Genomic DNA, 25857 nt, shown 5'->3' on the forward strand with positions numbered 1-25857 from the left:
TTAGGTGCTCGAGAAAAGTTAGTTATAAGACCATCGATACGAGGAAAGAAAATCCCGCAAGACATAATCGAACGAATCGCCGTCCGTTCATGCACTAATGCCTCTCGCAAAGGGGCAGAAAATTCTATTGTTGTGTTTTCAAGATTGAAAAAGAAAACCTCGCTCGCTCTTGCGTTAACAGAGGTATATTGCGAAGTATATTTGAAAACTGTTAAATTTAAGATATCTGTTGGTTTACTCAAGTTCGGCTCGTAAGAGGGAATGTCAATCGATTGATGCATCTTGTGTGTACGTAGGTCGAGAATAAACACTTTCGTCCAAACAGGGAGCATTAGACGTGGGGCGTTCCCTTACTTTCGATCCGGGAATTAGCCGGAGAGAGTTCGTTATGGCGCGTAATTAGGAGATTAAAAAGATAAGCACCTTCCCACGCCTTGTTGTCGAGAAACGGCGATTATCGGGAAATGCGGGCGAGAGATTCAGAGATTATCGATCCAGCGATGAGTTTTCGCGGCCGCTCCTTTGTCGACGCGAATAATTAACCGCGCGGTATATTAGGATTGCGTTTGAACGAGATTGATGCTTCGTTGAAAGGCTTCGTCGAAATCGTTTCCATGGAAATAATCGAGGGGGCAACGAGAATGAATAGAACGAACGCGCGACACGACGTTGGGGAGATTTGAAATACTTAAAACGCGTTTCTTGGAAACGCACCAATCAGTTCCGAAAATTTCACATTGGGCAACGTCGGAGTCAAATATTCATAATCGTCGTAACGGAGTCATCGTTTTTTTTTTAATGATTTTTATGCCGACGTAAGACGATAAAGTTCAGAATTTGAGGCAGGTCAAATAAAATCTGCTGAGCAGATACAATCTTATCTGCGACAGTTTAATATTGTGAAAGAAAGAACAGTACTGTTTTAGTTTGAATTCTATTATTGCCGCAGACAGAAAAAAGTGGATTTTACTAAAGCAATACTTAAGCATAAAAATTTATCTAAATTATGTTGGACATTCTAACTGGTTGTTAGGCCAAACTTTTTGTAACATTGTTTGAATTTCCGTAATAATTACTTTAATGATTCAACAAATTTATTTTCAGATCTATATCTAAGGGGGAAGCTGAATTTGTAAATATTTTAGCAAAATCGCTCTTTTCGTGCAGCATAAAATTACCATGAATGCACCGTCATCTTTAACGCTTCTTGATATAAAGATCGAGATAATAATGAACCCTCTGTTGACACATTTCGCATGTCACGATAGCCGCACGAATGAAGACATGAAAGTAGTTTGTCAGCACGTCGACATCGTCGAGTCGATTGGACCGGAACCCTTCCGTAATAATGTATTCGCACAGTTTACTTCTAGCAGAGGAATAAATCGACCCCTACGGACCCACTTGTCTGAAACCCTTTTGATATCCAATGCCTCTTTGTTCTCTGATATACGAAATTTGTCAGTGACCTAGCCATGCAAGTTGCAATTGACCTGACTGTCTTGCTTTGCAACAAGGCGTGTCGTTTTAGTTAAAATTTTCGATACAAAAATCTATCTTTCTTAATATTACAATGTTTTTGTAATATCATAATATTTCTTTGTATAATATTATAATATTTTCTCTAATATTTTTCAATTTCTCTAACATTAATTTTTTATAACTTGCATAACTCTTATTTTTTATTAATTTTTAATATCATGAGAAAAATATACGGTCATTATAAAAGAAGTGCCACGTATTGTTCAGTCTTGCGCGCCACTCGTATCGTTGCTGAGGGATGAGTCATACTCTTTCTGTCTGTTTTTAACCCGTCGTGGCGTCGGAGGCATCCGGGGCGTCGCGAGGGGTTGGAGTTTAATCTAACAACCCCTAGCTCACTTTGCATGGCCAGGGACGGCATTGGGCTCTGCGCGGGAAAGAGAGGGGGGATAGAGAAGGAGAGAGAGAGAGAGAAAGCTGTCCACAAGGGGTGCGTTTTCCTGACTGCCCCCAGGGCAAACTACCGCGATAACCTCGGACGAACTTCTGGTATGAATAACGTTTGCCATGAATTATCATTACACGGCACGCGGACGAGCCTACGCACCTTACGTCAATCGTGCAAGGGTGAAGGTCAAGCGAGATTAGGAATCTGCGATAAGCCAGCGGAACATCAAGGGCTCGTAAACGAATACAGAGTGAAAAAGGTAAAAGGGATTTAATCGAATCACCTAAAGGGAATGCGTAAAGCATTTCCTGTAATTAATCAGATACTTCAGATTTTTTAACAGAAAAGATTTTTTTTATTAATACCAAGAGATTGTTTATTGATAAAAATAAAGAGTGAGCTATTTTGACGGCATTGTTTGGACGTGACAATATCGGTTTTCTATATGATGCTATAAAGTAACGATGTGACATACCGCGTTTGGCAATGCTACGTGCAATATTGATGCACCTTCAGCAATTCACGAGGATGCGATTCGAATATACTCCCATGGGTCGTATCCGTTCCCGAAATGGCAAAGCAAGGTATCTGTGTGTTGTCCGCAAAACGTCTTGAGATTCTCGACGCCCGGCGTTACTCATCTGAATTTCGATCACGTAGCATTCGAGCCGAATGTGACGTCATATCCGAAACACATTCGTCTTGGAGAAGTCAACGCGTGCGTATATCCGTGGACGCGCGTACGCACACACACACACACACCTGGTGGGCACTAACGTGACCCCGTAAGCAGATCGCCAAGAGAGGAACGGCCGGGAGGGTCGTCGCTCTCCGAGATATTCGGACGTCTGCATTGATTTCGTATCGCGTTCATCTGTAGAATTTTAAAACTTGAGCGGTCTCCTTTCGCCATCCGTTAGACGTATACGCCACACGCACACGATGCGTGGCGGCGTCGAATGTCAAGGGGAAAGCAAGATCGGTAAAACGAACCATGCGCGTCGGTCTCTCCATCTCGGGTGCCACCCTAATTCCAAGCTGGTGTCCCGTGTCTGTCGATAAGACCGGCGGACCGTACGCGAAGACTATTGCAAACTTTTAACGGTGCATAAACGAGCCTCGGACAAACGAGCCCCGTTTAATCAAGAACTTTTCGAGTTGCTATCATGATTGAAGTAAAGTACTTATTTTTCTGTTCGATTTGAGTACAAAAAAAAAATCGTGTGTAACTTTGAAACTACATAAAAGGTTTTCACCCCCCCTTAACGCGCGCAAACTTATAAAACACTATGTACCTCTTATATTATTATCTACTTCAACAAAATTTAAAATCGAAGGGAAACACTTTGCTCCTATGTGAGATTAGTTTACTTTACGCTAGAAATCTTCATATTTTTCACACGGTATACAATCTTACAGTTTACACTCTCTCTCTCTCTTAGCGCAAGTTTTCTTTATGCACACAAAGAAATACATAGTAAGCATATTAAAATACTAAAATACGAATGGCGAACATCAAAGGTACGGTTTATTCTGAAACGTAAAGCGTGAATTCCACCGCAATTTCCTCAAGTAGCGCGATAAACTCTCCTTTGGAAAATCTCCGGTCTCTTAAACTTCATTTCAATACTAAAATACATTTCATTCTTTCTTGCGCACGGTATGCTCGACGATCATTCGTGGCTGTTTGCCCACGCGCGACGTTTACGAGCTTGAGAATAATTTTACCCCGCGGTTTCTCTCCCTCAACGGGGTTAGGAAGCTTTAAAAGCTTTTACGACACGGCTCTGTCTTACCCTTCGCCCTGCCATCGTTGCCTCCGTCGGGCGGAAGCTAATTAAGACTAGCGGGGAATGCGAGTTGCAACTGCAGGAAGCGCGTGCCTCTCAGTTCAGAGAGGATCGAAGGGGCGAGAATTCCGCCCTCCGGATACCGCAATCACGATTGCGGCCGTCTCCAGAAGCTTGTCGATGCGGAAGTACGAAACGCGATTCCGTCGGTACGCGACGTTTGATACACTTGAGACGAAAAGTTGCGGCGAAAGCGTGTGAGGTATTCGAGCGTCACTCTCCGCTGTCAACAAGGTAGCTTTTGATGTATCGCGATGATAAGAGATCCCACTGGGGATGCACCGGGTGTCCGTCGAAATCATTTTTCAAAAATCATAAGGGGGAGCAGCGTCGGGTGGCGGCGCATCGTTTCCACCCTTGCGCGGGCATGTGTAGCGCACCACATGGTACACAACATCGTTGCTAACGACGCATTCAACAGAACGGAGTTACATCGAAAGCGGACGAAACATGGTCGGCATGTGTCGGCGCGCATGCGGTAATTGCTCCGTACACACGCGGCGTAATTAGTTCATAATTGAAACCCTCGGCAACCGTGCGAGGCGACGGCTATTCGAGCATAAATCGCCACGGAGGTTATAATCTTCGTCCGAAATACATGCTAAATTATTACTGGTGCCATTAAACGCGCAGTGACGCGCATTCCAACTAGGATAGATCGCACAAGTTGTAATGGCGTATCCATCGAGGATCGCCGCTTTACTGTTTTGTTAAACTGTGGACAGCTGCGAATTAACATAGACCTGCAATTATTCTTTAGTTTAGAAATTAACATTTTAACTTGATATATTTTTCGAGCGTTTTAATTGACATGAATTTATAAACATTATATATTGAATTGACCTGCGTGGCTTTCGTCAAGGGATGGAATAATTTCTCACCGAGAAAAATAGGAATTAAATAGGGGTCTTTCATTTATAGATAAAAAATCTCGCACGGATTTATTGATTAATCGAATATTATAATTCAACAAAAATATTGCATTGATAGTTTCTTCAGCAGTCATTCGATCCGATGTTTTGTTTTCTTTCTATACTTATATAGAGTGTCATATTACTTTATTGGAGAAAAAGTTTTTCAAGGCAGCGACCGTCGCCGAAGAGCAATATTCAGAACACCAAGAGTCACCCCATCGGCATTTTCCATCCGAGCGGTCCACACGTCGAGGATATCCGCCGGTGCTGATTCCTGCCATGTTTACGTCAAAAAGAGGAAACTTGTCACGTCGCAGCCGCCGCGGCTTTGCATCCCTGGACGCACCCGATTTCCATGTAAAAATTGCGAAAGGAACAGACAAGCAAAAATAACGTGCCAGGCAACGTGTTTCAGTAATGACTTTCTCTTTTTACTCTCCGTTTTACTTCGGATAACCGCATTATAATATAGTATATCGCATTAACGAAAGCGTTGAATTTATACAATGCTTCATCGCGGAATTAATTCTTTTCACTCCAGAGAGGCCTTGAGTTGACGGCGAGGAGCAAAATGTTCATTCGCTAATACGACTTTCCACAGACTTTCTGAAATTGCGAATAAGACTCGCGGGCGTTTGAATGGCATTGTAAAGCGAGTTGAAAATCGATTTCCTCGAAGAGGAAGTTGTAGAGTTGAAAAGAACGAAACGGCCGCTCGTACATCGTGACCATCGCGAGGGTAAAAGGTCGAGCAGAAGAGGCTTTCCTACGTATCGTTGAGCATCTGACGGGGCTGAAAGGTCGATACTTCACAAAATGGAAGACGAAAAAAATTGCGTACTCCATGCCTCGCGTGTTATCCAGTATTGGTATATATCGCAGAGAGCCGCGAGATACGTGCGAGACATTCCGCTTTTTCTGCAGAAATTTTGTTATTCCGCGCGTGATGGAAAAAAGTTGCCCTGCGCCGCAACGATGGCCGCATCGATCAATAAGTGAAACATTGTTAAATCTGCGGACAGCTGTAACACGTTAATCGACTTCGACATTGAAACTGCATCTTGATTTTGCACGATTCCGCCTCATGTAATATAAACTTGTTGATTTCACTTAGCTTCGTCAATTCTGTATTTCTAATTATTGAAGTAAACAGGACGGACGACTGATCTGTGGTGCATTAATTGTGAAGAACGAATGTACTCGCAGTACCGTGGTTTATGATTGTATGCGCGATTTGTACGGACTCTCGATTAGCAAGAGCACCCGCTCTTAATCAGCAATTTATAAGCGTCTTAGCTCTCCTCTCGGCGTCTTTTTACCCTCTCGGATAATCAGCGAGTTCCCTTGAGCAAATTTGCCCTTCCTGGCGGGCGGGGGTAAACACTTCGGCGAGCCTCGCTAAATCCTCAGAATACACTCGGGTAGATGAGCTCAACCGTGAGGGGTGGAAAAGGAACGGACGATTTCCTACTCGGTGACGATATTACGCGGAGTTTCTCGCGGCAATTGACCACCACGTCGCGCGTGTACGAGATCCAGGGGGCTTTTCCCGGACATCTTAAATCTATTGTCTCGATTCCGCCGAATACTCCACTCGCCAGAAATCTCCCTTCCCGTGCCATTGATCTACGTGGGCTCGTGCCTCCGCCGTTCTACTGATTTTACGATCGTTTAAGGCAACGCTCGAATCCCTTGACTTCAATTATGGACACTGGCCAATTGCAAAATAGCTCTTGGGACATGCCAGTCATTTTGCGTGAAAGAGTCCAGGGACGAGGGTCACGCATACAGAAAGAGGGAAAAAGAGAAAGAGAAGAGGGGAAGAGAGGGAGAAAGCCAGGTAATACGTTTGAGAGGGAATATATGCTCGAATATGAATGTGTTGGTGTGTTTATGATACCGCATTAATTAGAATAAGGTTGTAAACAGGATTGCAGGACGGAGACACGTCACTTTTGTTTCGCATTACGATCTACTCTCGAATTTCCATTGTGAGTTCACGAGCATAACACGAGTCGAACAATGACTCTTATACTCGTTTGAGTCCATAGTTGTTTTGTTAGAAGAATTGCGCTATTATGATAGATCATATTTTAAACGACAAAACTCAGTTGTACTCAGACTTTAAGCGACCGGATTGTTCCGACCATTTGTCTTCTAGTCGGCGCTTGTTTAGGGAAATGAATCGCGTCCTTTTTCACGTTTAATCGGATGCTCTTGACAATACCGAAATAGAACAAAGGGCGGTGAAAGACTTTAAGAATGGAACGTGAAGTGAAAGGAAAATGAGGCATCGCGATTTCTCGTGCCTCCCTTCCCGAAGGAACAAATATTCCGGGGCGTTATTCAAGGTTTCGCTTCATTGCAATGCAACATTGGAGCAGCGGTATGATAATCAGAAGGGGGAGACCACGACATTAGCAAGATTGATAACGGATTGTCACGGAGAAATCTGTGATGGATGTCACACAGAGAATCCGCACGTTTTCCTGATTTGCGTTACCACTCTTCATTCCCACATTTTAAATATTAAATTTACATCTCACGTAAAAGAATCGAAATATAATTGGAATCGAATTATAAATATAACGAACAGATTAATTTGATGAATTTCAAATACTCTCACGTTAAAGGGGAAATATTCCAGTTTGATCTGACGGTGAAAACTTCATTCCGCTACGCGAGTCAATAAATTAACAACGTATTTCCTGCATCCAAAATGCATTGCAATTAGGAGCATCAAAATCATCGAAATTGCGGATTACGGGCAAACCGAGAAAATCCTATTTATAATTAATATTTCTTTGTGTTCGCTTGATTATTATTAAAACCTCGGTTATCGAATATCTTTTGCATATAGCGTGAAAGATGAATATCGAGTCAAGCTGCAAAGAATAGGATATGAGGCTCTTCATTAGAAAACGAAAGTCTGATGAATGATCGGAAACAGCGGCATGTAAAAAAACACTCTCGCCGCGACGCCAAAAAAAGATAACACCCACTCACATTCGAGGAATAATGAGAAAAGGGGGTCGAGGAGAGAGCGAAAAGGGATGCGCACGTCGATAATGCGGAATCGCGCGTTCCGCGGAGGATAAACAAAAAGACGAGGTCGGGGAGCAGACGGAGCATTAATCGCAATCGATGTCGCTTTAATCTTCGCCGACGTGCATGTGAGCAAGTGTGCGTATGCAGAAGAGTGAATGTATGCGTGCACTCTAAATTCAAGTATATAAAAAAAATGCCTTATTCATGCATGTGTGAGATTAAGCTTTATAGGTAAAAATAATACTATGCATAAAAAATATATTGCATGAAAAATAAATTTACATATTTGTAAATGTAGTTTAACACGTTTTGCTGTTATTTTGAAATAAGGCATTTTCACGCACTTGGATTTGCAGTGTGTGCATCGCTCTTTTGCATAAGCTTTTGTCGGTGCTGTTCACTGTGCCTGAATCTGGCTCCGGCACATAATCAGAAGCAGGAGCTGTGATTACGCACTGTATGATACGTATTGGCAGACGTCACGCTCACGTATAGTTGATTGTTCGATATCACTGGCGGAGAAAAGATTAGGAAACCGAAAAGGGAAGAGGAAAACTCTGTGTTGTAATTTTGAACACGTTCGATCCCCCCCATGATGTGGCGCTTTCGGCCAACGTGCATGCACCCGTCGTGTTATAATTTAATCGAATAATCAAAACGCCAATGCGCCCGTGTCATACAGAGCGGAGTAATACACTGTCAGTCGTCATTGGTTGATCATTACGTCCATGAAACCTCGTATCCTCAATTACGTCGATAATACGTGGCTTGTACAATTCGAGGGTGCTGTCGGGTTAGAGAATTTCGACGGAAATATAATAGCAAATCGACATTATCCGAACCAACCAAGCGCAATTGATTTTCTTCGTAATATTTCCGTTTTTGATTTTCTTTTTTGCGCACGTCTCACTCTTGATCAACTATTCGACAATATGACAAAAATGTAAACATAGAAACATTAATATGAAATAAAAGTGAGAACAACGCGACATATAATTTTTGTATAAAATATTTTATAATTTAAATTATAAAAGAAAAATATATTGCGACAATTATATAGAATGCAAATTAATTTTTATAAAAGAAATGAACACTCTCTTTTGAGAAATATTGATATTTAAAATTATCAGCTCACATCTTCTCTTACAAAGTTATAAATTTATAATTAAATTTTCTGTGGCTTTTAATAACCGACATTTAAATGTACATTCGCGAAGGTTATTCTTCCGCGATTTTCGGAGAAATAATATTCGTCCGAGTTAAATTGAATAAATTCTGCTCTTGTAGCTTATCTTCTATTTCTGCTTCGCTTCATAATTATTTCGTATATCTCCCGATTAAATAATAATAAATCAAGTAATTGAATATTAACGTAGAATAGGTATCGCATTTTAATGGGTATTATTATGTATCTCTAAAATCGTACAAAAGAGACTCAACGAACCTTGAAAAATTATGATACATGAATGTAAAATTTCTGTTAGCTACTATCTGTGCAAGGCAAGTTATGTACAATCCCTAATTTTTTTACGACTCTTTAAACGGAGTCAGCGAAACACAAAAGTGCCATGATTTCTCAAGCGTTATGGAAAAACGTAGCGACTCGCTGCCTAAAAACCCGTATCTTTCGTGTGCCTCAAGCATTCTTGACGCGCAACTCTGCCGCGAGCGACGGGTGGGTGGCTCGAGGGAATAAGAAAAAGTTTTTTTAGAGTTTCTGATCCGTGAAAAGCAGCGATTAAGCGATTTATAAGTGCAACCTTCTTTCCCTCCCTCTCTCCCTCCCTCACCGGATCACCCGCATCTACCGTCAACCTTCTTTCTCTTATGGGCCTTACCCTTTTCCTATTCGCCGCGCCCTATTCCCTTGCTTCCGTCGTCTTTGCGATAATTCCCTTTACGTGAGGCTTTTGAGGCTCGCACGATGCCTCGGTCGCTTTAACGTGATCCGCAAAGCAAAAGCGAAACAGCCGGAACGTAAAGAAGTCGTCGCCCTCAACGACGTTGCACTGCGGATGCAGCAGCAACGCGCGATAATTTCAAAGCAAATTTCAAATGACAGTTACCACGTCATTGATCTGGAAGTCTCAATATTACATATTTAGATATTGGTACTAGAAATTTCAATATATAAGTATTATTAGTTTTTTTGGTCATAAGAGAGACAGATGGTTTTTTTGTTGTGGAATACATAAAAAGAACTATCATGGGAGACTTTGTTTGGTCGTAATATCTGACAAAAAGTCTTCGATCAGCAATAGTGAACTTCTGTTACAGAAACCCGGAACTTTTTCGAAAGATTTGATTCAACGCGGAACGTGATATCTCAACAAAGTGTTGTTGAGAAAAACACGGACGCGAAAGTTTTTACGAGGAAGTGATAGTAGAAGCGAAGTCGTCGAAAATATATGGAACACATGATATGAGATGATGTATGTGATTTATGCCTAAACAAAATTGAAAAGAAAATGCTACACCACATATATAAATAATAATTATAATTTTAGATTAAAATAATAACTTTGATGTAAGATACGCAATACAACATGTATGTTTCGAGCTTAAATGAGTCGGGTTACTGAATTTAAGTGAAACACGCAATTCTTACAAGCGGACCGATTTCGGATGATCGATTCGGACGTACGTCGACGCGAGAAAAAAACCGTATTACACGGTACGTTAAGGATGTCCTGCGAGCACATCAATCTGGATCTGGCCCGTAAGACTCCGATTTCGTGCCAAGCCTCCCCCTCGGTATCTCCGTGCAACTGCAACCGGGGACGCAATGACTCACGCGCTTTATTGCGCCGCTTTTGCCGCCCACCGAAATCAATAGAGGTGATATCACGCGTGATTATCATGGCTAAAATAGCACGGGCTGATTCAGCCGTTTCGCAATAAAGTACACGTGAGTGTCACGCGTCGCTTTCTATAGCTTTCTATTAGCAGTCATTATCCTTCTTCGCAAACGAAGTAGAAGAGTGGCAATTTATAACTAATAATAGCCACGACAGGCCGCTACTAGGTATTATGCATTTTTCATCGATAAACGTGTTATATCACAAATCATTCTTTTGTCGCGTGATCTTTTTTACATACAAGTATATTAATATCGGAAAATTATTGAATGCGTATCGCTTGAGTTATTTTTTAAATTGTAATTTCCATCTGATATTGATTTGTATGCAAATAAACGTTGGAAATTGTAGCTTGATGTTTCAAGTATCTATTATTATAATGTTTAACATTTCTCATTAATAACAAATTAAATTATCATAAGCCTTTTTGCAACTATAAACTGCAAAAGGTACGATTCAAGCGACCAGTAGATAAATTATATCGCATTTAGGAGTATCGAGTTTATAAATTAAAATAATTAAAAATGTATACAGAATTATTAACTAATCTTTACTTTATTAATAATTTATTAGAGAAAAAAAGAATAAAATAATAAATAATAAATAACAATAATAAAAAAGTAAGAAATCAAACTAGAAATTAAACTGACTGGAATTATTTATTTTAGCAACTGATTGCATATTTATTTATATTTATATCAATTATTGTTTACTGTTCAATTGAGTTAAAATACAAAATATTAATGAGGTACGATTCAAGCGACTAGTACGCATTCAACAACTCTCTTCTACATAAAATAAAAATAGTGTCGAAGTATCGAAAGTATTGTACAGGATGGAATCTTTTTACGATCAAGGCGCACGATTCTGCGAGTATTCTGATTAATACAGCGAGTGATTTTTTATGAATTCGATTACTAAACTCAACAATTTTCATTTCCGTCATTCGTGTTCGCAAGTTCGGTAGGAAAGAGACCGGAAAGCCGCTGGAGCAAGTTTTGGAGTCACGCCAACTCGAGCCGCGTCGTACGTTACCATGATTTGACGAATCTTCGAAGTTTCTCAAGCAACTTCCCGCACTGCGGGGATAGAAGCGAAGACTACCGGAAGAAGAACAGGGATACAACGGGGAGAGACGGGAGTGTAAGGATGATGACGTTGACAACCGGAACACCAAATACACAAAAAAGAATTCTTTAACCCTGTCGCCCCGATGTTTGCGTTTCTGATTGACTACGAGGACTCGCCCACATCGTAACCCCTCTCGCTTTCTTTCAATTTCTCCTTTGCTCAATCCACCTCATCTATCCCTCGCTTCGTCAAATCGCTTATTATTAGGAGATAACATTTAAAATATATTTTTTATTCCATATTTTACTATCTTAACAAAATTTTTATCCTGATTCTTATTTTTATTCTAGATCGATGTTTGACGATAATAAGCACGTGACGTGAAATTAAAAAAATGTACATGAGAATGTACGAAATCATAAATAATAACTGAGAATATTTCTCTTTTGATGTGTCTTCCTGTTGCATGTAATAAAATGTGCATATTCGAAAATCTCCAAGGGATGCCAGCTATCGGCGTCGCAAAAATAACGCTTTACAGTATTCAGCGTATATCTACATCATCAAATAGAACTGCAAATTCTGTGTTGGATCGAAATTCACGAAGCATATCGCGGAGCTGAATACGAATATCCTTTCAGATCGCCCATCCGATTACAGACAACAACGTGGAAAAAAAAAGGAAAAAAGCGACGCAGTTTTCGAGAGGCATTACGAATTTTTTTAACGCTCGAGCGCTCAAAAGTTCGGTCCGCGAATGAATTTAGGGAGGGCCTGGGCAGCAAGCCGCAAAAGCGTGCGCCGCAGAGAGGCATCGCACACAAAAGGAAGGCACAAGTTAAAACGAAACGCTGTATGGAGGAGGAGAGTGGCATTCCTGAAATGCAACAAGGGCGCTTCGGCGTGTCAAGGGTGAGAGTTGGCAGTAACGTTATTCGAGTTGTACGCGCGCGCGTATCCGTGTACGTGTGCGTGTACGTGTGCCGTATATTTTTTCTTCGCCATTCCGTCACCTTTCCTGAACGCGAACCCCACGCACATCGCTATAAATATGTCCCGGCACTCTAGGCTAGGCGAGGACCGCGCTATTCCCATGGTGCGAGTCTTCACCGTCGATGCGTAAAGGGTCCGACATACATGGTGTATTCCAGAACCATCGGATGTCGTTTTAACCGCAACTTTTTCGGCCAGTGCACAAGTGATTTTTCTTCGGCGAAAATACAAAGACTTGTGACTCATCCTTAGAATAAAACTATCAAAATTCAAATGTTTAAAAACATTAACGCAATAATACGAATTATGTTGTCTCTTTTTTTCTGAAATTTAATTTAGGCTAGCTATTTATTTCCCATTAAATTGCAAGTACTTTATAATTTTCATGAACGAAAAATCAATTGTAAAGTAATAAAAAATCTGCTGAAAGACACTCAATCAATCACGTCACGAAATTCCAGTAGCGAATATTTTATGACGCTTAGATTGATGGCGATCGTATTTAAGGTGCTATGTTATAAATGGATTTTCAATATCGGAATTTGTAGTATTTGCAATTACACGTTATAGCATTTGCGATGCTATAAGAAAACGCTTTCGCATATCTTAAAAATTCTTTTATTCGATTTAATGTCAATTATCATCGGTCAACAGATTCTTATACATCATGTAAAAAGATACAGAAAAGCAATATTTTATAATTTACTTCAAAACTATCCGGAGTTTAAAAACTGAAAAATGAAAATAATATAATAATATAATAAGAAAACGACAAATCTCATTTGACCTGACTTATGCAACAATTGTGTCATGTAAGTTTCTCCGAAAGAGGAATTAAGCTTAGAGATAATTCTACTCGAAAACACATCAACAGATTGCCAACACAAAGAGAAGTTGATTCCATTGAAAATGTATCTAACGTTATTTCATTCCTTCAAACAGATTTCATTGAAATAGAAACAAACCGTGCATTTCTGTATAATCACGAATGGCAGAATTACCCTATCATCTATTCATGCAAAAACAATAATGTCTTAATCGCGCTGCACAAGATAAATTAATTTAATACGTATGCATCTTACGCGATGTAAACGTGAAATCAAATAAACCAAGACTGATTCTAATTTGACACGTTTCAGTTTGGCAGACGAACTGCGGTTTGCAAGCACGAATCTATCGATTCTATCACTTGCTACAGGAGATCAGAGTTTCATTGCTTGTGCGAAATAGAACGTGCCAGTAGAGATAAAATTGAATGTTAAGCAACTTCAATCCAAATGCAGTAAAATTTTGTATGACACAATTGGTATGCTTAACAACCACATATGTCAACAGAATTCGTATACCTGCAGGCAATGGAGTTTTACAATGTCTATTTTTCTCTCTTTTTGTCTCTTCTTGTCTTTTCCTCTGAATACAGTATTTGTAATATTTCCATATTTTCCGGTATTTACACATTCTGTTAAAAATAGTTAACGATATTTTTTACAACTTACAGTTTTCTAAGATATAATTACAATTTATGATATAATAACACGCAACGAAAGATGAATTTAATCTGAATTTAATTGATGTATTATAAGGTAATTATAAAATGCACAATATATTACAGTATAATATTACTTTATTTTAATTTAAAAATAGTTTTTTCTTTGTTTTTAATAATAATAAATGTAATATTGGTTGCTAAAAATTAAATATTTTTTAATTTGAAGCAAATTTTTCTGTACTTGATAATATATATATAATAATATTTGATTGTTTAAACATATACGTGAATATCATTTATTGTAACAAATTAAACGATTAATTTGTTATTGATTGAAATTGATGCTAATTATATTACGTTACGTATATGGTATAAACGTAACAATAACTTCGTGAAATATTATACCAGAAAGCAGAAAAGAAAAGAAAGAGTTCTTCTTTCTTTCAAATTCTTTCAAAATGATGTTTGGACGAAATACCGGCAATTCGTTCAACATATCGTGGATACGTATATATGTATACATATATATTCATGGAGAACTATAAGCACGGTATCTTGTCGTATTTTCCTGCTTAGTGTGCAACGTCCCACAAAGTTTAAAGGCTTTAAAGTTGTCGTGTGAGCACAAAACTGAGAAAGTTGAACTCTCTCTAGATCGTTGTCCTATATATTCATACAACGCCCGTACATCCCATTGACGCTTCGGTGAAACGCAGCTAGCGCTCTGGGATGCATTGTGCTGATACGCCAATGCAATTATCCCCTGGAGATCCGAGTTTGCTGAACATTCATTCGCGTAGGCTGTTTTACCAGTGGCTAACAATGTTTTCGAGAATAAAGATTGTCCGATTCAACATACATTTTTAACAATGCGAACAATGTGAACGAGGTGAATTTTGTGACAGTGCAATTCAACGATTTGACATGTGAGATTAACGAACAAAATATTATTGATTATTTTATACATATATAAAATAATTATTGTACTATTCTGTATGTATATAAAAATAACGCTGTCTAAAAAAAAAGTTATGAATTAATTTATATAGAAAAAGAATACAAACATGTCTCGACACCAGTCTGCTATTTAAAGATTATCGAACTACGTAGCTTGTCAACGAAGCAAATTATTGGTTTCCTCGATGTTACAAAAGGAATGTTTAAAACGATTTTCATCCCACGTCATCGAAATATATTTTCCAGCGAAAATAAAAGGTCTATTCCGACACGACTGCGTCATCACATCCACGTGTTCGCGCAGGGAAGGGTGCAGCTTCCGCTGCAGAAGCTACAACGTCATAGCCCTTGAGACAAAGCGCATAATCGTCTGAGAGAAATCTGTATAATCCTTTCGGCCAGGAAAAAATCGGAAAAAAATCACTTTACGTAATGCGATCGGAACTGCCAGCATTTCACAGCTGATTCACGATTCGAATTCTACGAGAGGATCGAGACTGGACTCGGGTCAATCAAGCGGGTTACGATCGCAGACACGGAAGGCGAGCGTATGTTTACACCGACAGGTCGACGTGTGTACGTGCAGTAGCGGAACGTCGCGTCGTTAGCTCGGTCCGGGAATACACAGAGTGGTACGGTTCTGGTAGGTGGCTGAAATGGACTCACCTCTCTGCCGACTGGATGCGGCCACGGGGAGTTGAGCTCGGAGCTTGCGGCCGGCACAGACCGGAAAGTACTGCGTGAATGTTAAGCACAGGTGGCAATATCTCCGATGGCACGGCTACGCCGCTCGAGTGGTCGGTGTGGACTGCAGAAAAGCCCGCAGATGATACCAGAGACCTAGGGGAGCACCGTATGACATCATCGCTGGCCAATCCGCGCGACTCACCAGGGCGCAAGCGCCGCCACCCTCCTGAGCGCCAGGGGTGCTTGCGATATATCGCAATCGATTGCATCCCCAACTTCGCGCCCCCGACAACGGAGCTCTCTGCTGGCGAGGCTTCACTCGGCTCGGCTTTGAAATGTGGCGCCAAGTTCATAGCTCTGCGAGACGACGGACGGCTTATACCTTTGGTTTATTAAACTTATCGATTAGGCGAGATCTTAACTTTCCTCTTTGCGATAAACTTTTTTTCTTCACAAAAATATCGGAACGTCAATATTTTTTAGACTACCGGTCGTTAATCTGATAATTTTTGCGCTTATTATACGGATCTGCTCTTATCAGAAATTTTTTTATCGATTGCAGACTTTTAATTTTCGTCAACAGTTTCGTCATGTTTGCCAGCGAGTTAAAGGTGAAAACGTGAATGTAATATAGAATCAACTGGAACCGTGTGTATCTACATGACGCCTCAAATAAAGTGTGTATAATCGATTTGTCAGACTGACAGTCTTGACAAGAACAGATGCGACCTGAGCGCGAACGCGTCGTGGGCGCCGCTTACCACATTGTCAAGACGCAACGCGGACAGATAATAGATAAGCCGGCTGATATCAAGTCAAACACACGACCGTATAAATCTTATCGGAGTGGCGCACGGTAAAAACGTTTTGCATACGTTCCTCGGCCTCGTCTCGGCATAGACAACAGGTAAGCTTCTTTGTTCGCTCACCTCCGTCGCGACAACAAGCCGTTGAAATATGTAAAATTATTCCTGGATATTCACGCGGCCCCAAAACCGGCTTGCCTACGTTGGCTTTTTTGAAGCATCGGGAGGTCGTATCCCTCAGGTACTCATGTATATCCACTCGTTTACAAGCCTGCGACGCAAACAAGCGCAACTGACTGCACAGGTGCGCGAGGAAGGCTTATGGAGGGACATTATCATACTCGTGAATACAAAAGTTTCCTTTTGTGCGAGGCGCGAGAAAGCAGGTCGAGCTTTCAACTGCTTCTGAAGAATGCTGCAAAACGGCAGCGGTTAATTTCTTGAAAGGAGTTTGCAACTGTGACTTTCAACAGTGAAAAATTTCGCTGTCACATATTCTCTTTTATTTACGATGAAAGCAGCGTATTGGGAGTTTATTTTACCATTTTATCAAATATTATAATTTATGTTTAAGGAAAATTTGATGGGAAATAAATTTGTATTTAAACTGAAAAATTCACTGTTATTAACAAAATTAGATTAAAAGATGTATTTAAATAAAACAGTAACAAAGCGCTGACTTTAACTTTCTCTATTTTTGCTTTAAATCTAAAAAACACGTGTAAAGATAATAAAATTGTAACGGAATAATATTAAATAAGCAAAATAATTTAGATACTAATAATTATTTATACATAATAAGTATTTTGTAAAATAAACTTCCATATTCTGTGTCTGGATAATTAGCTTCGTGACTGTACATGTTATTATAATTGTTTGCGATGTAAAATAAATATTGAGAGATTTCTCTCGATCAATTTCTTTTCTTATGTAATATATGGCACATGGCAACTTTACGGAAGCATCTATCAATTCCAGAAAAGCGTCCCTCTCGTCAAACAACGAGATTCTGATACCTTTTGAATCGATTTTACATTCCGTGACTTCGCTTTGGAAACGTAGGGAGAATGTGTATTTCGCGTGTATTTATGAAACTACATGCGATACACGCGTGCTTACACATGCTGAAGTCTGTTCCCTTCGAACTCGTGCAAAGGTGGTATGAGGAATGGCCGAATTATGCGACATATTGCACGATTCGAATCCGCCCTCCCGGACGTAGTCGGATATTCGGGAAGAAAAAGCGGTGTTTATAAGCAAGAGGGGATTTGTTTCGACTGACTGATTGCGCATTGCTTTGTGCCACAAAAGTGGATGAGTCCTATCGATATTGGATATTGAAAAGTTCAATTCAATCCTGTAGCCAACGAGAAATATTCGCCAATTTATGCATTTGATTCAATTGGAAAGTAATTTCGATTCTTATTATTATCTCAAGACTTTGACTCATTTCCTTGTGTAAAAAGCTAACCGGGTCAAATTGCGGCTGTATTGCTGATGGGATTTCAAGTGAGATCGATCATGTCTGAGCGTAAGCTGGAAATATGCTCGAATCAATCACAAAGCCAGTCGCGAGATTAAGCTGCACGCAAGGACCATTTCGCCTTCTTTATTGATCAGGGATGGTTTACCGCTTGCTAAAATTCGCCGCACGGCCTTTCGGGGCGATTGGAGATTAAGAGGCTAATGTGCGGATAGCTCCAACACTGCGGAGGATACACGAAAGATAAATCAGCAGTTTTAGGAACGACTATTAACTGCACAGCAGGGATCTCGAGACCGGTGTAATTGCTGCAGTGGTTGTAAATATCAACGCTGACGATACTGATGCTGTATTAATAATATTATTTATATTTATTATATAATTTAATAATTTCATATTTATAATTACATAATTTATATATTATGCGTATAATATTGTATGTCCTCAGTAAAGCTCCAGCAAGAGTCAAGAATATAAAAACTGTAAGATCCCATTGGCCCTGACACTTAAGCCCTACTTTGCCTGGATGGCGATAGTGCTTTTCATCAACGTAACGAGCTATCTCAAAGTTGGCTGCATCATAAATAATCGTGTCGCGTGTACAGGGGCGACCATCCGTGACACACGGTGAACGAAATCGCGCGAATATCGCGGGCGAGATTTTCCGGAAAAATTTGATGGCGCAATATCGCTGCGAAAAGAGCAATAAGAGTAAATTGACGTCTTGGGAAAGGTGCTCGGGGTGCTTGAATACCGAGCTGCCGTCACGGGCTTATTTCGTCCCGTTTCTCGGTACCCCTCCCCTCCCCCCGCTTGGTAACATTTTCCTCTCTCCCTTTCTTCGTACGTTAACAGAGGGTGAGAGTTGAGAAGAGTGTCACAAGAAAAATTTATTAAACACGTGGATCTTTTCCGTGACTCACTAGTGCGTTAAGCTACGAAGAAGAATCTCTTTAGAGTCTCATGAAGAGATATTAGAAATAAATGAACTAAAAGAAATAGCCAAAAATTTTACTTATTCACGAAGCTCTATCCTCCCTAGCAACAATTTTCTGAAAATTAAAAAATACGGCAAGAGCTTTTAAATTTTAAATAAGTTAAAATGTGTAGTGGATAAATGAAATCGTGGCAGAACGTTGAATGTTGCATTCAATTTGGAGGGGGTCCCTCGCAGCCACCGCGCCGCGCCGTCACTGTCGCCCGACGCGTGTTTCCATCTCGCAGATTTACATAAGTGACTTATGGTCAGCGAGTATTACCCTCGTGGTAAGCAGGGTCGTTCAGTCGTATCTTTGATGCGACGTACGCCCGGGGATTCAAATGAGGGACGGTCGTTACGGGACCCGGTGTGGAATATCACGCGGAAAGTATCTGGTTTCATTATTCGCGGATATTCGCGCGTGATGTTTGCGAAGGACCAAACGATCCGATTCCTCCCTGTTTCCTACACTTTACAAAAACTTCCCATTTTCCATCGTCACGCATAATTTGTAATTATTACATTTACAAACGTCTCGCTACTTTGTTACTATCACATTCTTTCATTCTTGCTTATCAAAATCGCGGCCTTAACAAGCCAATACAATCTACAATGAAGCGATTAAAGATTCATCTGTTTTTCCTCATTCATTTATCCTCGTCGGCGATTATGATCAAATTTCGATCGTTACGTTAACCGTTCGATTAATTAACTCGACAATGCCTGCCTAATAGCGTGATTGCGGCATTCGATTAACCATCGAAATTGTATATTAAATGCAGAAAGTCCATTTCCGTACTGCTATTAGGCATCCCCGTACTCTTGCCGAATATCCCATCCGTTTGCAAGTTATATTACCCCCGCGCATAGATAACGCAGGTTCAATGTGCGTCCAAGATTAAATAACGCGGGGCCAGCGAAAATTTCGCAGTGATATATAACGATGTGACACCTGATCGTAGATTTAATTTAGAGATTATACCTCGCCAGGGTAAACGTAATACGATACGTGACATGTGCACGTATATATGCGACGTAATCATAATTACGTATATGCGTGCTGTCGATTTTTCATGTGTAATTAGCGCTGTCATCAATTAACGCTTATCTCATGCTACTTGTAACGACGACGCATCGTGCGTTACGACTCTTCTGTCAGCGACGAAAAAGCGCGATATTTCTTTTTTTTTTTTTCAAACATACATGACGCGCCAGAGTTTTTTCATTTCCTCCACGGAATACGCGAATAAGTCGGTTTTTTCTCCGGCGGGAAAATTCTCTGTGACGAGAATTTCTAAGAGGAAAAATATCAAATTCTGATTTGGCCGAGAGGAATTCGTGCGCAAAGAGGAATCACGAGGAATCTCCGCGACGACGCTCCACAATATCACGAAGGCCGTATGAATAATCGTTAATTAATTCCGAGCACGGCGCGAGCAAAACGACCCGCCGGCGAAAAAGCACGCCCGCCTTATATTCCCAATTTTTTATCCGCATATGTAACGAGGATAATAAATACCGGGCGGCGGTTACCATTCGCGGTGACGCGAAGTGCATAGTAACGAGAGCGAGAGTCTTTCCTTCTCCTCCCGCTCGTATTGTCCCGTCCGCGAGACACGTTTTATCTGCGGTAGCAAAACGTGGAGGAAACAGTTCTCTATCATGAGCGGAACGTTTTATCAGATAAAGTCGCGCTATCGGTCTCGGTAGATAAGGGAACGGTGACAGGTTGACGATGACACACGGTGCTTGTGCTTTCGGAAGTGTACGTGTCGCTCCGGCTATTTTTTTTCCGTCCCCCATCGCAATTCTTGCTTCTATTTCCGTCTCGAGTGGAAGATAGGCTAAGTAAGTAGGTAGTAGTATCCCCATTATCAACAATAATTCAGTGATCTAAGAAAAATCGTTAAACGTTTATCTATATATAAATTGTTATATAGCGAAAGCATATTGGTATAAAAGACACACAAGATGGTGATATCGAAAAAAAGTCATTCGACTAAATCTGACAATTTTTTAAATGTCTTAAATATGAAATTAAATATTTGAAATAAACTGTTATGAAGGCCGTCGTGTCGCGAGAATACGTGTGCGCGGATGTCGGTCAAATGGCGGAGAATCGGCGGCGTTTCTCTTCGTGATCGTTATCGGGTACAAAATCCAAAACGCACGCGCCTGATCAAATAATCACAGCCCGTATCTCCGAACGGGCGCGCTCGCGTCCGCGCATTCGTTCTAATCCTGTTTGCACTTTAGCCGTGACCCTCGTTCGCCTCTCTTAAATCCTCCATTATTCTATATTGAATTGCACATAAATCTTCATAACAAAAAGAGCAACTCGGGCCGCGCTCCGGCGCGCGTAAGAGAGCACGGAGTAATTTCTCTTCATCTCCTCGCGATAGAAGCGGAGCGAGCGACCGGCTTTTCTTTGGCTTTGCTTGTACTCCGCTGAAGTAGATTCGTCTCAATCTCGATAAGAAGGACAACCGAAGGACCGTGGCACTAAATAACCGCCCTTGCCGATAGGTCATGGACACTCTGTATCCGAAGCTGCACGACCGCTTCAAGACCGAGGGCCTCTGTCCCATCTGCCTCATGGAGATGGAGCTGACGCCCAGATACTCGTGCACCAACGGCCACACCGTGTGCTATCGTTGCAAGCCGTATTACTACAGCTGTCCTACGTGCACGGCGCCGTTGGATGTGCAGATCCTACCGCCTCAGCCGTCCCCGATGGTACAGCTCCCGCCGTGTCCCATGCTACGGCGCGGCCACGACGATCACAATCCCAGCGCACCGCCGGTGGACGACTTCCTGAATCACGAGAGAAGGGCTTGGCAACCGCCCGTGCCACCTGAGAATCAACCTCTCGAATCCTGCTCGTATTCTCATCTGGGATGCTGGGTAAAGATACCGGAGCATCTGCGAGTGCTTCACGAGTCGAGGTAAAACGAAGACTTTGTTTCTCATTGTCGCCATGAACTTGCGATTTTTATTTGTCAGCTTGCACATAAACTGCGCGCATTCGTGGAGACTTGTATGGTGAAATTGAAGGTGAAAATTTGCAAATTTATTTCAGAGAAAGGAATAAATGCATACAGTTCTCTGTTTGAACATTATATTTATTGCTATATTTAAGATGTAAAAAATAAAATTATATAGAATTTCTTAAAAATATGAAAGTTTTCTGTCATGAAAGACAGGCGAAAATTTGAGTTTTGCCACAAATCTGTTTCTGACTTCTGGATTAGCAAAACTCGCATCCAATGAAGTTATAATTTCAGATGCCAGTTTCGACCGCGCTCGGAGGAAGAACATGTGTCGACCAATCCCTCCGATGATTTGGTAGGTTGCTCATACTTTGCAGCAGGATGCAGGGCACGAGTGGTGTCATGGCAACGCGCCATGCACGAAAGGGATTGCATCTACAGATTTCAGGGTGTGAACGATATCAGTGACGGTCTCGCATCCGCTACGATCGCCGATAACGATTACGGCGGCGATCCCGAAGAATTGGTGGAATGCAGATTTAGGCGATACGGCTGCATGGTAAATATGCCGAGGAGGCGAAAGTACACACACGAGCAGAAATGCAACTACAAGAGCTATCAAACGGATGTGAACGATGGGTTCGTTGGTTATCCAACGAATTATCCCGATTATCCCTCGCAGCCAGAACTGGATCCTGACGAGCAAGTAGAATGCAGATGGTTCGAGTATGGTTGCCGGGTCAAGCCAAAGCGCTGTCGCAAGCAAATTCATGAGGAGAAATGCAACTACAAGAGCTATCAAACGAATGTGAACGATGGGTTCGTTGGTTATCCAACGAATTATCCCGATTATCCCTCGCAGCCAGAACTGGATCCTGACGAGCAAGTAGAATGCAGATGGTTCGAGTATGGCTGCCGGGTCAAGCCAAAGCGCTGTCGCAAGCAAATTCATGAGGATAAATGTAACTACAGAATGGAAGAGTGCATGTGGAAGCATTACGGATGCAGCGCCATATTTAAGCCAAATTTAAAGTATTCCCACGAGAACAATTGCGATTTTGCCCAACATTAATTATACCGAGTTAGATTAATGGTGTTCAGGTAAACTGGTATGATTCTCGCGTATATAATATGCGCGTATTTATCAATTATAAAATAACTTTTTCTTAAATTATAATTTTGATTTTGAAAAAAATATTGGTCAACAAAAATATTATTCAATTATTCTCAATCTTCGTATAACAATAATATAAAGATATACATTAATTGATTTCTCTTATAATTATTAAATTAAATTATACTAAACATGACTAGTCATATTATCAATAAAGAAAACTAAAGAAATCACTTGCGAATTTAGTTTGTTCAAACAAATCGTGGCGAGGAATTATCGCGCGACAAGTGCCGTCTATTACATACTTAAATTCGCTAATATAATAAACACATAGTGTACGCAAGAAACGTATATTCCTCTCTTCTGGTAGCATCAAAAGATTCTATTAATCGACAACAAATTGCGAGCGAAACTCGTTAAGATAACAACAATTAGCAAACGACAAATCGGATCTGATCGTCGGCGGCACCGAGACGCGGGGCAATTTGGCGGAACGCATTAACGACGATTTCTAAGAACCCATGGGGATAATACAGAGGAGGATTATTTACTCTCTCGCGCCACTTTCCGTACCGTACTTCTCGCGCGAGATAGCGAGACTTCCGCCTGTCGTTCCGGGGATCATCTTGAGCATGATCGCCCGGAATGAGGGAGTGATGGCGTCGCTGGGATATCCAACACCTGCAGGCTAATGGTGAGCCTCCCTGTGCGCCCACGACCGCACCATCGTCGCTCAACGAAACGACATCTACACACATATAACGTCCCATTTATAACGTCGGCGTGAGCGAAAGATGAACGCGCAATTCAGTTTTTAGTTGCACGATTACGGATAGTATCTCGAGGTATTAGTTTCGAAGTCAATAAAGTACATCGGTATATCAAGAACAAATTGCACAATTCATTTTACTCGATTTATTTATAGTTATTGTTAATCGCTAAGGAAAAGGATTTTGTATAACTTATATTATAATATTGACAATTTGCAACGATTTGTAATTATCGAAATTGGAGAAAAAGCAATTACGAATGAATTATTACATAATGCGGATTTACAGAAACATCAGTCATCTAACTCTACGGAGACGCAAACGAAGGTTGAAATCTATTTCTTGCGCCATGAAAATCTGAGACGGTCCCATGGGTGAGGTACGCCTTCGTTCCTACTAAATAAATATCGAACGGCTCGTGTCGCGAAGAAACTTTTGTCCGCAAGCAACGCGGGCGGCCCGTCATCTCGTTTGGTCAGAAGTTTAACGTTCGACGATGGTCCGATGGACAAAGGGATGCAGGGTCTGTTTTACATGGTAAAGACCAAGAAGGACCGCCACCTCTGACCAGTAGATGCCTTAAAGAGGATACTGCGCCATACTCTAGATTCATAATCATACAAAAAGAAAATACTAGCCTCAAAAATATCCCAGAAACAATCGGGGTGACTCTCATTTAAGGCAAATGCCCTATCCCACGATCGCTACCCTTTATCCTCTCTGATTACATTTCGGATTATTCGTTGATTTTTAATTAACCGATTTACAAAGAGATTGCGCACCTTAAAGAAGATACTTTATTCTAACTGATTTCTTGAAACATCTGCTACTCTTTGATTCATGCACATAAATTCATATCGTCGCGCAATTGTATGTTATAAAAAATTTAAATTTGCTGCATGCGTGTTTGGTTATGGTTTGCCATTTCCTGATATGTAAAGTGATACTATCGTGCGTTATCTCATATTTTTTTCATAACAGATAACGGCATGATAGAATCAAAGAAACGTAGTAAATCCGTAGTGAAAAAAAAAAACGTGTCTGCCTTCTACTTTAATAAATCAGAAAAACGTGACACTGCATTAATATACATATTTGTTATTTCTATGTAAAACAGCGAAAGGGAAAGTTGATGATGGCTAAGGGGTGATTATCAAACGAAAGTTAATGGCCTTTTTTCCTCATTAAAATTTCTCTCGCATAAATTAATAAGCCGATCAGCGTTAGATGATGTAAAGTAAGACGGCGGCTCGTCGTCGAGTATTTAAGAAGCTCGTAGGCGAAATGGGATGCAGACACGACAAGCTAAAACCGGCTGCTTCGTGGGATTGAGTGAAGGGATGAAAGGAGGAGATGCGAGTAAATTGCACCCCTGGGGACGAGCCTGACGAGTGGCGCGAAAGACGCAACATGCCAGAAGTCAGCCAACTTTAATTAAGACAACGTCGCAGACTAGCTGTAGACATGAGACCTTATATAAGAACTTCTAACATTTTTTTATCAACTGTGAATTTCTCAGGTATAGTATTTGTTACACGAAACAAAACGACTGGACTATTTCGTTGTTATCATGTACGGAAAATGCTAAGAGCTTAACAATTCATCTTTCATTTATTTTATATAATTCATAGTTTTTTCAAAAGAAGTTTTATTTCTCCCTATTTTTTTATTTTCAATATTTAAATACTTTTGTAACCAAATTTTCAGATATTGCAACCTCTTCTTAAAAAAGAAAGAAAGAGAGTAAGGTTGATTTAAAAATAAAATTTAAGAATAAAATTTTATTACCATATTTGTCATCCTTCTAGCTTAGTTCTCGACAAACCTTTTTAATCGTACAACTGAAAGCTGATGGTCCTTCAGTATTCTTGTCGAAGAAAATTGACTTCAACTTGATTAAAAAATTCATAGATAAACA

At 40.6% G+C, this 25857-nt stretch overlaps 2 protein-coding genes across 4 annotated transcripts in view; one reads left to right on the forward strand and one right to left on the reverse strand.

Annotated features, from left to right (window-relative positions):
* Positions 1-25857, reverse strand: part of LOC105832891 (rho GTPase-activating protein gacU) — a 131792-nt gene that overhangs the window by 55983 nt on the left and 49952 nt on the right. Inside the window, exon 1 of one of the 2 annotated variants that reach the window (XM_028191378.2) lies at positions 15777-15799. The exons of the other annotated variant lie outside the window; for it this stretch is intronic. The gene's annotated coding sequence lies outside the window, so the exon portion shown is untranslated. Of the gene's footprint in view, positions 1-15776; positions 15800-25857 lie in introns of those variants that run through there. 2 annotated transcript variants of the gene reach the window in all.
* Positions 14358-25021, forward strand: LOC105832894. 2 transcript variants are annotated; one of them, XM_028191380.2, is made up of 3 exons: positions 14358-16704; positions 21592-22010; positions 22350-25021. In XM_028191380.2, exons 2-3 carry the CDS (start codon positions 21595-21597, stop codon positions 23125-23127), a joined length of 1194 nt encoding a protein of 397 aa, XP_028047181.2. In that variant the 5' UTR covers positions 14358-16704; positions 21592-21594; the 3' UTR covers positions 23128-25021. The 2 variants fall into 2 exon arrangements, with proteins under 2 accessions (XP_028047181.2, XP_012529667.2); XM_012674213.3 differs by lacking the exon at positions 14358-16704 and adding an exon at positions 20781-20913 and having other exon boundaries at positions 22350-23250.

The sequence above is a fragment of the Monomorium pharaonis genome, chromosome 1 (genome assembly GCF_013373865.1).
Source record: "Monomorium pharaonis isolate MP-MQ-018 chromosome 1, ASM1337386v2, whole genome shotgun sequence".
Lineage (NCBI taxonomy): Eukaryota > Metazoa > Arthropoda > Insecta > Hymenoptera > Formicidae > Monomorium > Monomorium pharaonis.